This window comes from Lepus europaeus, chromosome 5 (assembly GCF_033115175.1).
Source record: "Lepus europaeus isolate LE1 chromosome 5, mLepTim1.pri, whole genome shotgun sequence".
Taxonomy (NCBI): domain Eukaryota; kingdom Metazoa; phylum Chordata; class Mammalia; order Lagomorpha; family Leporidae; genus Lepus; species Lepus europaeus.
In genome coordinates, this window is record NC_084831.1 from 25,175,087 (window position 1) to 25,189,254 (window position 14,168).

General features: G+C 53.5%; 1 protein-coding gene across 2 annotated transcripts in view; it reads left to right on the forward strand.

The window, feature by feature from the left end:
- AZIN2 (antizyme inhibitor 2) overlaps positions 1–3,979 on the forward strand; it is a 35,392-nt gene extending 31,413 nt beyond the window's left edge. For both annotated transcript variants that reach the window (XM_062193235.1, XM_062193236.1), the window contains exons 10-11: positions 921–1,135; positions 3,520–3,979. In XM_062193235.1, coding sequence (XP_062049219.1) covers positions 921–1,135; positions 3,520–3,658 — 354 coding nt within the window. In that variant the 3' untranslated portion in view covers positions 3,659–3,979. The remainder of the gene's footprint in view (positions 1–920; positions 1,136–3,519) is intronic.
- Positions 3,980–14,168: the final 10,189 nt, after the last annotated feature.

Here is a 14,168-nt window from a genome sequence, read left to right on the forward strand (position 1 = left end):
GGGGCGGGGGAGCCAGCAGGGATTTCTTAGGGAAATCCAGAGTGACTGGGGTCACAGGATTGCAGCAAGGGGCTGCAAGGGGCACAGTTGGGGTGCTCTCACGCCCATCTTTGAGTGCTGACTCCCCTCTAGCACTGCCAGGCAGGTCCTAGCACTGTGACAAATGGCATTGAGCTCGTGGTCGCCCCCAGATGACCTGTGTTACAGGTTTCTTCTCTGGATTTGGAATTCATTTAAGAACACAAGGTAGATTTTATGTCATTGGTAGTTATATCTTTGGGCAAGTCACTGCACCTCCCGGAGCCTGGGCTCCCCGCGATGGGAGCAGTCACATCTGCCCCGACGCGTCTTCTGTGACCTCCACCTGTCCTCCTCACCAGACGCAGAGCCTGAGAGGGGCTGCATCCCACCCGCCTGGGCACTTCTGGCTCCTGCCCCTGGGCCTGCCACAGAATGAGGGGCTCAGGGAGGGCTTCCCAGCATAGAGAGCTGGGCTGGGCTTGAAGGTGGAGGTCTGGGAAGTGGCCAGAGAAGACCAAAGCACAAGGGCAGCAGCAACAATGACAATAAGGACAGTGGTCACAGTGCCTGCTCACTGCACCTGTGCCCACTTCTAAATGCTCTCCACTCAGGGAGGCACTAGTGTTCCCATGTTACAGATGAATACACTGAGGGACAGAGAGATGAAGGGTATTGCCCGTGGTCACGCAGCTCGCAAGTGTTGGGACCTGGATTGAAGACAAGGCATTGTAGCTTTCAGATCTAAGAGGCAACAAATGCAGAGAAGCAGCAGGTCTGGGAGGCTTCTATCCGGTCCTTATCCTAGTGGCTACGAGAGCCATGGAAAGCTTTGGAGGGAGGGAGTGCTAAGGCTGTGGCCTGCCCCACAGAACTGATGTGGCCATCGCTCTCTCCTACAGAAACCATCCGCGGAGCAGCCCCTGTACAGCAGCAGCCTGTGGGGCCCAGCGGCCGAGGGCTGTGACTGCGTGGCCGAGGGCCTGTGGCTGCCACAACTACACGTAGGGGACTGGCTGGTCTTTGACAACATGGGCGCCTACACCATCGGCACGGGTTCCCTCCTCAAGGGGACCCAGGCCTGTCGCATCACCTATGCCATGTCCCGGGTGGCTTGGTAAGAACTGGGGGGCAGGGGGCAGGCTGTGCAGAAGCAGCCTGGGGGAAGCTGAGATCTGGGACCCTGCTTCCGTGTCATCCAGTTTGACAAGTAGCTCTTGGCCGCTGAGTCCAGGAGAGGCCTGGGCTTGGCCTCTGGCTGTGGCCGTGAGTGAGGCCGAGCCTCCCCGGACGAGCTCACGGCCCTGTGAGAGTCACTGAGGAGCAGACAGGCACTCACGATCCGGACCGAGTACCCCCTGTCCCAAAGGCTGAGGGCCAGCTGGGTTTTGGATTGGGGCTTATTTCGGATTTTGAAATACTTGCCTATCTGTAATGAGATTTCTTGGGGCTAGGACCCCCATCGAAACATGTCATTAATCATGTATAAGATGTGTACACATATACTTATTTTTTATTTTTAAAAAAGATTTATTCGAGGCCGGTGCCGCGGCTCAGTAAGCTAATCCTCTGCCTTGCGGCGCCGGCACACCGGGTTCTAGTCCCGGTCGGGGCACCGATCCTGTCCCAGTTGCCCCTCTTCCAGGCCAGCTCTCTGCTGTGGCCAGGGAGTGCAGTGGAGGATGGCCCAAGTGCTTGGGCCCTGCACCCCATGGGAGACCAGGATAAGCCCCTGGCTCCTGCCATCGGAACATCGCGGTGCGCCGGCCGCAGTGCACCTACCGCGGCGGCCATTGGAGGGTGAACCAACGGCAAAAAGGAAGACCTTTCTCTCTGTCTCCCTCTACTGTCCACTCTGCCTGTCCAAAAAAAAAAAAGATTTATTCAAAAGGTAGAGTTACACACACACACACACACACAGAGAGAGAGAGAGAGAGAGAGAGAGAGAGAGAGAGAGACAGAGATCTTCCATCTGCTGGTTCACTCCCCAAATGGCTGCAACAGCTGGGGCTGGGCCAGGCTGAAGCTAGGAGCCAGGATTTTGTTTTTTTCTGATCTCCCACATGGGTGCAGGGACCCAAGGACCTGGGCCATCCTCTGCTGCCTTTCCAGGCACATTAACAGGGAGCTGGATTGGAAGTAGAGCAGCTGGGTTTGGAACTGGTGCCTGCAAAGGGCAGGGCTGGGCCAGGCTGAAGCCAGGAGCCAGGAGCTTCATCCAGGTCTCCCATGTGGTTGCAGGGGCCCAGGTACTTGGACACAGGGAGGAAGCTCTGAGCCCTCCCTCCCAGCGGTAGCGAGTCAGCTGGCAGGAGGGCATGGGCAGGGTTCTGCTGGCAGGAGGAACGGAGCCCAGATGTGTACTGGAGGCACTAAGGCGCTGGTTGTGACTGGAGAGGGAAGCAGGGCTAGGTCTGGGGTTGCCTTGAAGGCTGAGTGACAGGGGCGTGAGGGTGTGGGTTTGTCAGCTGCACCCATCACTAAGACCCCTAAATGTTCATGCGTTGAAATGTGCAAGTCTAGACGTTTCCCTTATCAACTTGTACTCCTGCAAACGCTTTAGTGCCTGGCTCTGTGCCCGGCCTCGGGGCCATTGGAGCATCTGCAACAGCAGGCAGTCAGCTGTGGCGCCAAGCTGCACCCAGATGCAGGCAAAGAGAGTGACAGGGCCACAGGGAGGGGGAGACAGCGAGCTGGGGAGGGGTGCTCAGGGCAGCCTCTCGGGAAGCAGCACCCGACAGGCAAGGGGGTGTCACTGGCCTGCAGGAACAGGGGAGCAGGGAGGACAGTGCGGTCTGGGAGGGGCAGGGGCTCTGGCACTTAGGGAGCTGCTCAAAGCTCCAGAGCGGGGGTTTGCCCTTTGGGGAAATGTCTTGGGCCAGGGAGGGAACATGAGCAGTCCGGGAGACCACGTGGGGCTGTCAGTGGGAGTGGAGACCAGAGCATACATGCAAGGATGTTTGATGGGGCTTCGCTGGGAGCAGGGACAAGATCCCCAAGGGCAGCCCCCGCAGCTGATCAGAAGGTGGAGCCATTTGTTAACGAGGGCACACAGGGGGAGAAATGGTTTGTGGGATTGGGGGGGGGGGGGCAGGAGATGATGTTTTTCAGGCCCTAAGCCTGGGGTGCAAGGATACGGACTTTGGAGTGTGATTGTTGGGTTCACATTCCACCACCTGCTAGAGATGTGCACTGGGCAGGCCCCTCCTCTCTGGGTCTCACTTTCCTCAGCAGCAAAATGTCCCCTGGTGGGGTGTGGGGGAGGCCACTGTTAGGTAACGTAAGTCAAGTGCCTAGCACATCTGGCACACAGTGTTCAATCAATGCACTTCCTTCTCCTTTGTGGGGGGTGGTGTTGGTGGAAGGGGGCAGTGTGGGGAGAGGGTGGGCAGGTGTCAGCAGGTCTCCCCTGCCCCCACCCCCCTGCCGGCCAGGTCTACAGGCACAGGGGCAGTGAGGCATCCCCAGGCCCGAGGCCCCCAGCACCCCTCTCGCCCCCAGGGAAGCGCTGCGAGGGCAGCTGCTGCCCGCGGACCAGGAGGAGGACGCCGAGGGCGTGTGCAAGCCTCTGTCCTGCGGCTGGGAGATCACAGACACCTTGTGTGTGGGCCCCGTCTTCACCCCGGCGAGCATCATGTGAGCGGGCCCCGTTCCCCCCTGGAGAACCCCCGCGGGGCCCCAGTGATGCCTCTGGGAGAGGTGGGGCAGGCGGCGAGCAGAGCGCCCTGCGGCCAGGACTTCGGTGCCTGCTCTGCCGCCCCCACACTCCACCTGTAGTTCCTGCCCTGTAATAGGACCAGTCTCACACTCGCTGTAGTTCAAGTATGCAACATAAATCCTGTCCCTTCCAGTCGTGTCTGCCTCCTGTGGCGCGCAAGGGCCTGGTCAGCCAGGTGTGTGTGTGTGTGTCGGGGGGAGGGGGTGCAATACGGGGTCTCCCGCCATCTCCTTCCTCCCTTTGTAAATATGAAGCAAATAAATATTTAGTTTTCTTATACTCCAGTGGCCCCGAGCAGTTAATTCATGAAGCAGCCTGGATGAGACTTCCCCGCCCTGCCCGCCTGCACCCATGTCCTCGGCTTCAGCCCTGGCCTCACCCCTGGTCCCCAGCTGCGGTGTGGGTCTCTCTCATGGGCGCCCACCTTCTCAGACTCATCCCTCTCCCTGCAGGCCTCTAGAGCTGGCAGGGGTAGCTAGAGACTGGCGAGTGGCCTCTGCGTGAACCCAACACTCAGCCCAAGGCCTGGCCCAAAGGACTTGATAGGACTTTGGAAACTCACGCCAAAGGTCAAGGGCAGAGATGGGTGTCTGGGAGGTCGTGAGTGGCCCCTGCCTCCTGTTCTCCTGTAAGCTGGCAAGGTGGGAAGAGGGATGCAGGTGCGTGGCGGCTGACTTTGTGCCTTCAGGCAGGAGCTGCTGGAACAGACTTGACCATAGACTGCTGCTGTGTCCCGGTGCACATGGCCCTGCCACCTGAGAGCAAGTCCTTATCACAGACAAGGTTCCCGCACACAGCCAGGGCCCCACGCTGTGCTCCTCGGGTGTGTGAGCAGCTCAGCAGCTGGGCTCAGAGCCTGGATCTCCCCTATCTGCAGCAGGAGATCTTTCAGTTCACATGGCATAAACTTGGCCTTCAAAAATACCTTCCAAAAATATATTTACAAGAGACAGGAAGCGCGGGCTCACTCCTGTCTGCTGGTGCACTCCTCAGTGCCTGCAATGGCCCGGCTGGGAGCCATAAACTCAATCCAAGTCTCCGACGTGGGCGGCAGGAGCCATCAGCACTGCCTCCCAGAATCCGCATTGGTGGAAAGCCGGAGTCAGCAGCTGGAGCTGAGAACTGAACACAGATTATTCTGCTACTGGACACAGGAGTCTTGCCAGTGTCCTCACTGCTAGGCTAAATACCCCCACATTCACCCTTTCAGAGTGTTGGCGGGACCTTCCCAGAGCTGTGCAACCATCACCAGTCAACCCTGGAACACGGCCATCAGCCCCGGAAGGAACCCTCCACCCGTTAGCAGTCTGCATTTTCCCTTTCCCCACCCGCTGCCAGCACGGCCCCACTCTCCAGCTCTATGCATCTGCCTGCTCGGGACTTTTCACTCAGTATCCCAGCCGGTCCTTGGAGCCCCTCCCAAGTGATGCAGGGGCAGTGACTCCTCACCAGGCTGTCCTGCTGGGACCGCCGGAGGGACACCGCTCCCCAGCACCTCCCGTGGCCCTCCCCTTCCACGCACTCCTGTGCCCGCTCTGGGAGGTCTGACCACACCGTCTCCATAGCTGAGCCTGTGCTGACTGCCCTCGCCGGTGATCGGGGGCCTCATTCCCTTCGCTCAGCTTCTGCCCAGACGCCTTCTCAGGTGGAGCCTTCCTGGACCTGGACTGCATCTCGCAGTCTCCCGCCGCGCCCCCGCCCCCCCCCCCCCCCCCCCCCCGTGTCCTCACAGCGCCTACGGCTAAGCCCAGCTTCCTCTGTGGCGCGTTTGCGGTACATCTGCCGCCCGTCGGGACAGCAGCTCCTGGGCTGCAGCAACCTTATTTTTTATTTTTCTCACTGCTGTTGTCCTTGTCACCCGCAACAGAGCAGGTGCTCAAAAAGTATATGCTAATGAATAACCTTTCTGAATCTGTTTACTCGTTTGTAGAATGTGGCTGCTGAGTATTTTCCCTCTGGGTTATTGAGATCAAACAAACAAAAAATGGGGATAAAGTACTTAGCGCAGGGCCTAGTGCATCACTAGGTGCTCGATAATGGCACCGAGAAGGAATCCCTCGGGCATGTATTAAGCGCTAACTGTGGCCATGCCCTGCGGTGGCCATCGGTGATGCGGAAGTCCCCACGCGTCCTCAAGGGACGCATGGAACAACGCTGACATGAGGAGCTTGAGTGACAGCAGGCAGCAGGGAGCCCCAGGTGCTCTGAGCAGAAGTGTGACAGGCCCTGTGGGAAGACAACTGAAGTACTTTCGACAGGGACAGCTGCATCCGCGGTGCCTGGAATACTTGGAGCTGTCCAGTAGCTGTGGACCAAAGGAAGGACCTTTGGGTCTCAGCTTGGGGCTCTATGCCTTGGTTAGAGCTGCTTCTCCCGGCTTCGCCAGCATCCTGTATCCATCACCATCAGAGAACTCTGCTCGCAACGTCCTGGGACTGTGCTACCTTCCTGCGCCTCTGTTCACTCCACAAGGGCAGCCAGCACCTCTCCTACTTGCTAGCGGGATCTGAAGCCTCCGTCCGCGCTTAGTCGATGGTCTTGCTAACTCTGGGGAGAGGGTACCCCTGAATCCAGAAGGGGGCAGCATTTTGGCCCTTTCTCAGCTCCCGAGTTGGGGTTAACACAGGGACTGAGAGCCCTAGGAGTGACCCCAGGGTTGCATGTTCAGGTCCAGCCTCACCCACTAGCGGCCAGGCGCTTTCTGCCGTCACTCAGCTAGGTGACCCTCTGGTAGGCTCGCCGGATAAACCCGAACGCAGCCGCTGGCGGCCCACGCAGTAGTAGGAATCCTAACACTCACTACTCGGTCAGCTGACACCCAACTTCGACGTCCGGCCAGTTATCTGCTCTACCCTGGCAATCCCCTGTACGCGGGATGCCCGTCCCGGGCTTCGCTTCCCCGTGTGTGGGACGCGGACACCCCGCCCCAGGGACGCCGCACAACGCGACCCCGCAGCCCGTGCCCCGGCGTGTGTGGGACGCGCGCTGTGCCGGGGAGGCTCTCGCAGACGGAACACGAGAAGCCCCTTTCTCTGGACGCGCCCATTCCAGGGTTAGAAACGCCTCTCGGAACTACCGCCTCGTCCAAACAAGACGACTCGGTATCCAGCCGGCGGAACCACCCCTGCGCATCACTCCCAGTCCTGGAGGCTGTGGAATGCCGGCGTGTGACGTCACTTCCGGACCTGCCCCCCCCGCCCCGCCCCGCGCACTCCCTAGCCCCGAGTCACAGGCTCTTTCGCCCTCTGCCGGCCCGGAGGAGGAACTGAGTCCACACAGCGGTGAGAAGAAACAACAGAGCCCATTGGTTGAAGTTAGAGAGACGCAGCTCCGCCCCCTAACCTCCACCAACGAAAAACCGATCTTCTCCGAGGGCGGGACGTCGATGGGAAAGGGGTCAAGCCAGGACGAAGGCGGTGTGGGAAGGGGGCGGCCTGGTGTCTTCCGGGCTAGAAGGGCTCCTGACAACACCGGAAGTGGGCTCGGTGACCATCAACTACTTCCGCTTCCACTTAAAAAGCACAAGTATCCCAGAATAAAAGACCTGGAAAACACGCAGGTCTGAGAAGATGTGTCCGCAGAGTTCTCAGCCGTGCGTTTCGTATTTTTTTTTCTTTTTTTTTTAACTTTTATTTAATGAATATAAATTTCCAGTGTACAGCTTATGGATTACAATGGCTTCCCCCCCCCCATAACTTCCCTCCCACCCGCAACCCTCCCCTCTCCCGCTCCCTCTCACCTTCCATTCACATCAAGATTCATTTTCAATTCTCTTTATATACAGAAGATCAATTTAGTATAAAGATTTCAACAGTTTGCACCCACATAGACACACAAAGTGAAACATACTGTTTGAGTACTAGTTATAGCATTAAATCACAATGTACAGCACATTAAGGACAGAGATCCCACATGAGGAGCAAGTGCACAGTGGCTCCTGTTGTTGACCCAACAAATTGATACTCTAGTTTATGGTGCCAGTAACCACCCTAGGCTCTCGTCATGAGTTGCCAAGGCTATGGAAGCCTTCCAAGTTTACCGACTCTGATCATATTTAGACAAGGTCATGAAAGACAGAGTGAGGATAGTAACCAATGATCCTAAGAGTGGCATTTACCAGGTTTGAACAATTATACAGCATTAAGTGGGGAAGAGGACCATCAGTACACACAGGTTGGGAGTGGAGCCATTGGTGGTAGAGTAGAGGTTATGATTACAAAGGAATGAGGCCCAAGTACGCTAGACAGGGTCTAGAACAAAGGACAGAGTCATTATTAGAGGAGCTAAGAAAGGTGCTGTCTAAGCTACAATTAAGTTTTCTGATTGAGAGGCAAATAGAACCTGATAGAAGGGGCTTGATAATAATCTGGTGGGCTTTAGACCTTGTAAGTTAAGAGGCCCAGACCTATCTATCTCTTCACATGGGGTATATCCTAAGGGAGGTGTGAACCTCCTAGGGGAAGGCACTCTGTTGACTTTCATTACTTGGCTGGCCTGGGAGGAGAGCTGGCCAGGTAAAGGCAGGGGGCATCTCTAACAAGAAATTTACAGTTCTGCCTGCAATGTTGCTGACCCTACTTGACCATCCCCTCAGCTGCAGTGGTCACTTTGGAAGTTGGGCTGAGTGAAGGGCTTTTCAGCTTAGAGCCAATAAGATCTGTGGCTCTGACCTGGGCATCCTTCGACTCCAGGGCAGGTCCATGTCCAGTGATCCAACTCTTGGCAGAGCTGCCAGGGCTCTTCACAAGCTGACTTCTGCTGAAGCCCAGGCTTACCACATTGAAAGCCACTGCAGTGGACTGGCCTGTTGGGTCTCCTTGAGGGCAGATCACTGTACAGATCAGCCATTAATAGGCCTGCCACCCATTGCTTCTGATGCCTAGCTTTCTTTTCCTCCTGGTTTGTGTTCAAGCAGACCAAAGGATGCAAGTCAAGGGAGTGCCCGTGTCCTGTCTCTAATCTTCGGTGGCCTGAACTACAAGTCTATAGTCACAGGCATGCTCTGTAGTAGTTTTTCTAAGGTAGACAATGCCCATGAGGAAAATTATATTCTCACTTTAAAACTTTCTTTCCCTTTGGTCTGAAAGGGAGGTTTTTTCTACTTACTGTATACTTGGCTGATGGCGAAGTGAATCTAGCTATGAGATTATTATTTAAGTTCTTATTTTGGCTATGCTATTACAGAAAAATGTTAGCCATCTCTTTTATAAGGTCTAAAGATTAAATTGTGCATCCTACAGATTCTTTCATAATAGAATTAGTTTCCTACCTTGAAGAGAACAGAGAAATGAAAGGTTAAATACTTGTAAAATCCTACAGGTGCTTTCAAAAATACTGTGAAGTAAGCAAGTGCCTCTTGTTGGTTGATGAGTTTATACTTTTAAACATGGCGACTTAAAGTCTTTTGTCATCCACAGTTAGATATGATTTGCTGCTCATAAAACTAAAGCGTTGTTGGTTCTGTGTTTAGCTGTCCTCCTATAGGTTCCTATGGACTTTTTCCAGCCACTTCCATTGTATTCAGTACTTTGGGATGGCTCTGTAAACAGATGAAGCCAATAATGTATTAACAGTACCAACTGAGAGAAAGTATGGTTAACTGAGGTTACTAAAAAAGCAATTCAAATCAATTGGCAATCTACAAAAAGAGTTAAAGATTTTAAAAGCTATTATTAAAATTGCTATATTGGTCTATTATGCTATGTTATATGTGTGTACATATTGTATGTCCACATGGGGAAATTTTATTAAGAGTTTTATTTTAAATGGCTTATAGATAAGATTGTTCATAAATTTAAGCTGCTAAAATCAATCAAAGATACATTTTAATTTGTGTGACCTGAATCTCTGCATCATATGTTTTATACTTGTTGGTAGAAAGAAACTAAAAACATTTTATATGGTTGTGCTTAAGTTTACTGGTTAAACAAACTACACCATGTTAGATATTTAAGAGGTCTTTTCAAGTACATGATTCTTAAAATTTATAGAAGGCATTGGACCTTCTGGTAAATGTTTTCTTAAGTTGTTATCTAATGGTTGAAACTGTTTGCTAAGTATTCATGTGATATTGCTATTGTCAGCAAGCGATCTAGGACTTGCTCCCTCATTTCTCTATTCTAAGCATTTCGTATTTGAGAGAGGACATCTGCTGAGTTCATGCCGAAAACCAGGGGCTGTGAACAAATTCTTGATTTCCTCACCAAGATGTTTTACATTTTGAAATGAGTGTCTACCAGCTGCTGTTACCTAGCTTCCTCCTTTACTCGCAGTTTCTTTTTTTAAAATTAAAGTTTTCTTTTTCTTTATTTGAAAGGGTACCAGAAAGTGGGAGAGACAGCAAGAGAGATCTTCCATCCCCTAGTTCACTCCCCAAATGGCTGCAACAGCCGGGGCTGGGCCAGGGGAAGCCGGGAGTCTGGAAGTCCATCCAGGTCTCCCATGTGTGTGGCAGGGGCCCACATACTTGGGTCATTTGCTGCTGCTCTCTGGGCACATTGGCAGGGAGCTGCATCAGAAGCAGAGTAGCCGGAACGGAACCCTGTGCTCTGATACAGGATGCTGGCTTGGCCTTTGTGCCACAGTGCCGGTTCTTCGCATTACATGATTTAATCCACACAGACTTGTAAAGTGCTTGTTATGGCACAGCCCTGACCCCTCACTGCCTGTATTGCAATCCTGATTCTGCCACTTATTAACTGTATTCTTGCAAATCATGCTTTGTGCCACGATTTCTGCGTTTGCTCAAATGAGATCATTGTACCTACCTTGTGCCATTGGCCTACAAATTAAGTTAATATGTTTAAAACACTTAGAACAGTGCCTGCTACGTCTTGGTGCGCACATCATTTATTTCCATTTGCCAATTGGGAAACTGAGACTCAGATACAAAATGACTTTTCTAGAAGAGATAGTGACTCGTGGAGGCAGGTTGGGAAGCATCTCTGCCTAACCTAAAGGTGCTAGAACCTGCTACACCAACCTCACCCTCTTCCTGTGCTTCAAGAAAGCCTGGGATGGGACCAGCACTGTGGCGTAATGGGTAAAGCTGCTATGTACAGTGCCAGCATCCCATGTGGGCACCAGTTCGAGACCTGGCTGTTCCACTTCCGATCCAGCTCTCTGCTATGGGCTGGGAAAGCAGTAGAAGATGGCCTAAATCCTTGGGCCCCTGCACCTGCATGGGAGACCTGGAGGAAGCTCCTGGCTTCACATCGGCACAGCTCTGGCCATTGCAGCCAATTAGGGAGTGAATCAGTAGATGGAAGAGTTCTCTCTCTCTCTCTCCCCCTCTCCTTCTCTGTTTCTCCTCTCTCTGTGTAACTCTGACTTTCAATTAAATCTTAAAAAAAAGAAAGAAAGCTTGTGATGATTATAGTGGCCGTAATAGGAATACGTGTATTTGGTGGCACTCTGTTACCTAATGATGGCTCTCTGGCGTTCCAGTAATCCAGTGAAGTTATTAGAGTTTACAGCGAGGGTCCACAACTTGTCCCCCAGACTCAAGGCAAGGTTTCTGGGAGAAGTTACAGTGGAGAACTCTGAAGAACCATCTTCTGCTAAATCCAATTGATTTAAAAACAAAAACAAAAAAACAGTAGAGGGGCTGGTGCTGTGGCACAGTGGGTAAAGCTGCCACCTGAAGCACCAGCATCCCACATGGGTGCCAGTTCGAGTCCTGGCTGCTCCACTTCCGATCCAGCTCTCTGCTATGGCCTGGGAAAGCAGCAGAAGATGGCCCAAGTCCTTGGGCCCCTGCACCCATGAGGGAATTGCAGAAGGAGCTCCTGGCTCCTGGCTCTGGATCGGATCATCCCAGCTCCAGCCATTGTGGCCATTTGAGGAGCAAGCCAGCAGATAGAAAACATCTCTCTCTCTCTCTCTCTCTCTCTCTATATATATATATATATATGTGTGTGTGTGTGTGTGTGTATCTGTCTCTCTCTGCTTCTGTGCAACTTTGCCTTCCAAATAAATAAAATAAATCTTTTTAAAAAGCAAAAAAAGTAGAAATGAGCGTATGAGCATGTGAGGTTTGAGATCCTGTGACAGCCAAGTGGAGGGCACTGATTTGGTGTGTTCGGTGCTGTGTGAGTGGAAAGCGCTCACGAGGAGGTCTGGTTAGGGATGGGCAGAACTGCCTGCTCGGGTTAGCACAGGTGTGCCAGAAGCAGCACGTCTTGGAGGATGAGTAGGAGTTGGCCAGGTAGAAAAGTCTGGGGAGACTGGAGGAGCTTCCGGACCAGGGGTGTAGCGTGCAGAGGTGCAGTGTGTGATAACTCAGAGTCCTGTCTTGGGAACTGGAGTACAGGCTGGAAGATGGGAATGAGATGGTTGTGGGCATCTAGTGAAGGGCTGTGTCCTGGAGGGATCAGTAAGTCATTTGAATTTCCGAGCAGGGGAGAGAGGAGGTCAGTTCTGCACCTTGGGTGGTGCAGATAAGAAAGAGGCCATAGGTGATTTCTAAAATATCTCCAATTGGCCGGCACCGCGGCTCACTAGGCTAATCCTCCGCCTTGTGGCGCCGGCACACCGGGTTCTAGTCCCGGTCGGGGCACCGATCCTGTCCCAGTTGCCCCTCTTCCAGGCCAGCTCTCTGCTGTGGCCAGGGAGTGCAGTGGAGGATGGCCCAAGTGCTTGGGCCCTGCACCCCATGGGAGACCAGGAGAAGCACCTGGCTCCTGCCATCGGATCAGCGCGGTGCGCCCGCCGCAGCGTGCTACCGCAGCAGCCATTGGAGGGTGAACCAACGGCAAAAGGAAGACCTTTCTCTCTGTCTCTCTCTCACTGTCCACTCTGCCTGTCAAAAAAAAAAAAAAATCTCCAATCGTCCCACACTGCAGCGTTCACCCCTCCTGCGCGTCCCTCCCCTTGAGGCTGGCCTGGGTGTGTCGGTTCCATGCTAATGAGCAGAATCTGCCGGCAGTGATGGGTTGTCACCTCTGCAAGCAGATCCCAGAAGACTGTGGCATCTGTCTGTCGCTCACTTTCTTTTGGGGAAGACATCAGCAGTGTTGTGAGCTTCCCTGGGGGCAGGCCCCTGTACTAAGGAACCCATGACTCTGATCAGCTACCCAGAGAGGATTCCGATCCTCTGGCAGCCACATCATGTGAGCAAGCTTTGGAAATGAATTCTCCCCCAGGCAAACCTTGGGCTGACTGCTTTCCAGGCCCACACACACTGCAGCTCTGTGAGGGGCCCTGGGGTACCCAGCTAAGCCACACCCAGGCCCACAGAAATTGTGAAATAAATGTTTATGGCTTGAAGTGTTAGGTAATTTGTTACGTGATGATTGATAACCACCACAGAGGGAGTAGAAGCAAAGAGAGAAAGCAGGGAGATGAGATCACGTTGTAGGCCGTGGATGGGGCGGTGAGGAGCTGAACCAGGCAGCAGCTGTGGGGATGGAGAGCAGGGATGAGACTAGGCCGTGTCTGGAAGAGGATGGACGTCATTTGGCGATGGAGTTGGATGTGGGAGCCAAGAAGAAGGCAGAGGAGAGAACGAGGCCTGTGCTGGGTTACACAGGGGGATGGTAGCTCCTGGAGCCGCCAGCACACGGGTCACTGTTGGGGAGTTAACCGGTAGCTCCTTGAGGTTTCTGGCAACAAGATACATCTGCAAAGCAGACCTGAGGATGGACAAAGAGAGGGTGCTAGGTCTTAGTCCACCCGAACGAGGATGGACTGGGTCCGAAGAAAGGTAAGTGCGCTGCTCGCCCATTCCCCAGCCTCCCGATCCGGGAGACAGTCAGACACAGCAGGGAGTCAAGTCAAGCAAGCAAGAACTCGGTTTATTGCATGCATAGCAAAGCCTTTTAAAGCACAAGACCACAGGATTACTGAGGCAGGGCTTAAGGAACAACCAATTACTTAAAAGGTCATTTTACAGGGCGACTTTTTACAGGACCAGCCATATGTCTGTACACTCGTCATCAGTTGTCACCTCCCCTGATGCCGCGTGGCCAATCAGCTTTGGTGGTAAACGACTTTGGGTACCACCCACCTTACTTCCTTTGGGCGCCGTCTTTGAATTGCCACGTGTGCATAATTTCCTCACAAGAGGGAAGGAATATGGGAGAGAAATGGAACTGGAGAATGAGAGCTGGGGGAACTCTGTTCCCTGACGGGAGTGCTCGCCTCTCCGCCCAGTCGTTCATTCCAGTACCAGGTGGCCCCGTTTCAGGCACCTGGGGACACAGAAGTGAGCACCAAAGTCCCTGCCTCCTAGTGTCCACAGCTTGGCGGCAGAGAGAGAAACGGTAAGAGTCTTAGCTTCTAAATGTTTCTCAAATAGCTTAACCCTCCTGATCTTGGAGGACACAGAGATGATTCCCCCCCAACACACTGTCCTGTCAATCTCCTGACCTCCCCCAAAGACCTTGTCCCCGTCCACCCCCGCCACTTGGCCTTGCCACGACTGTCATTCCCT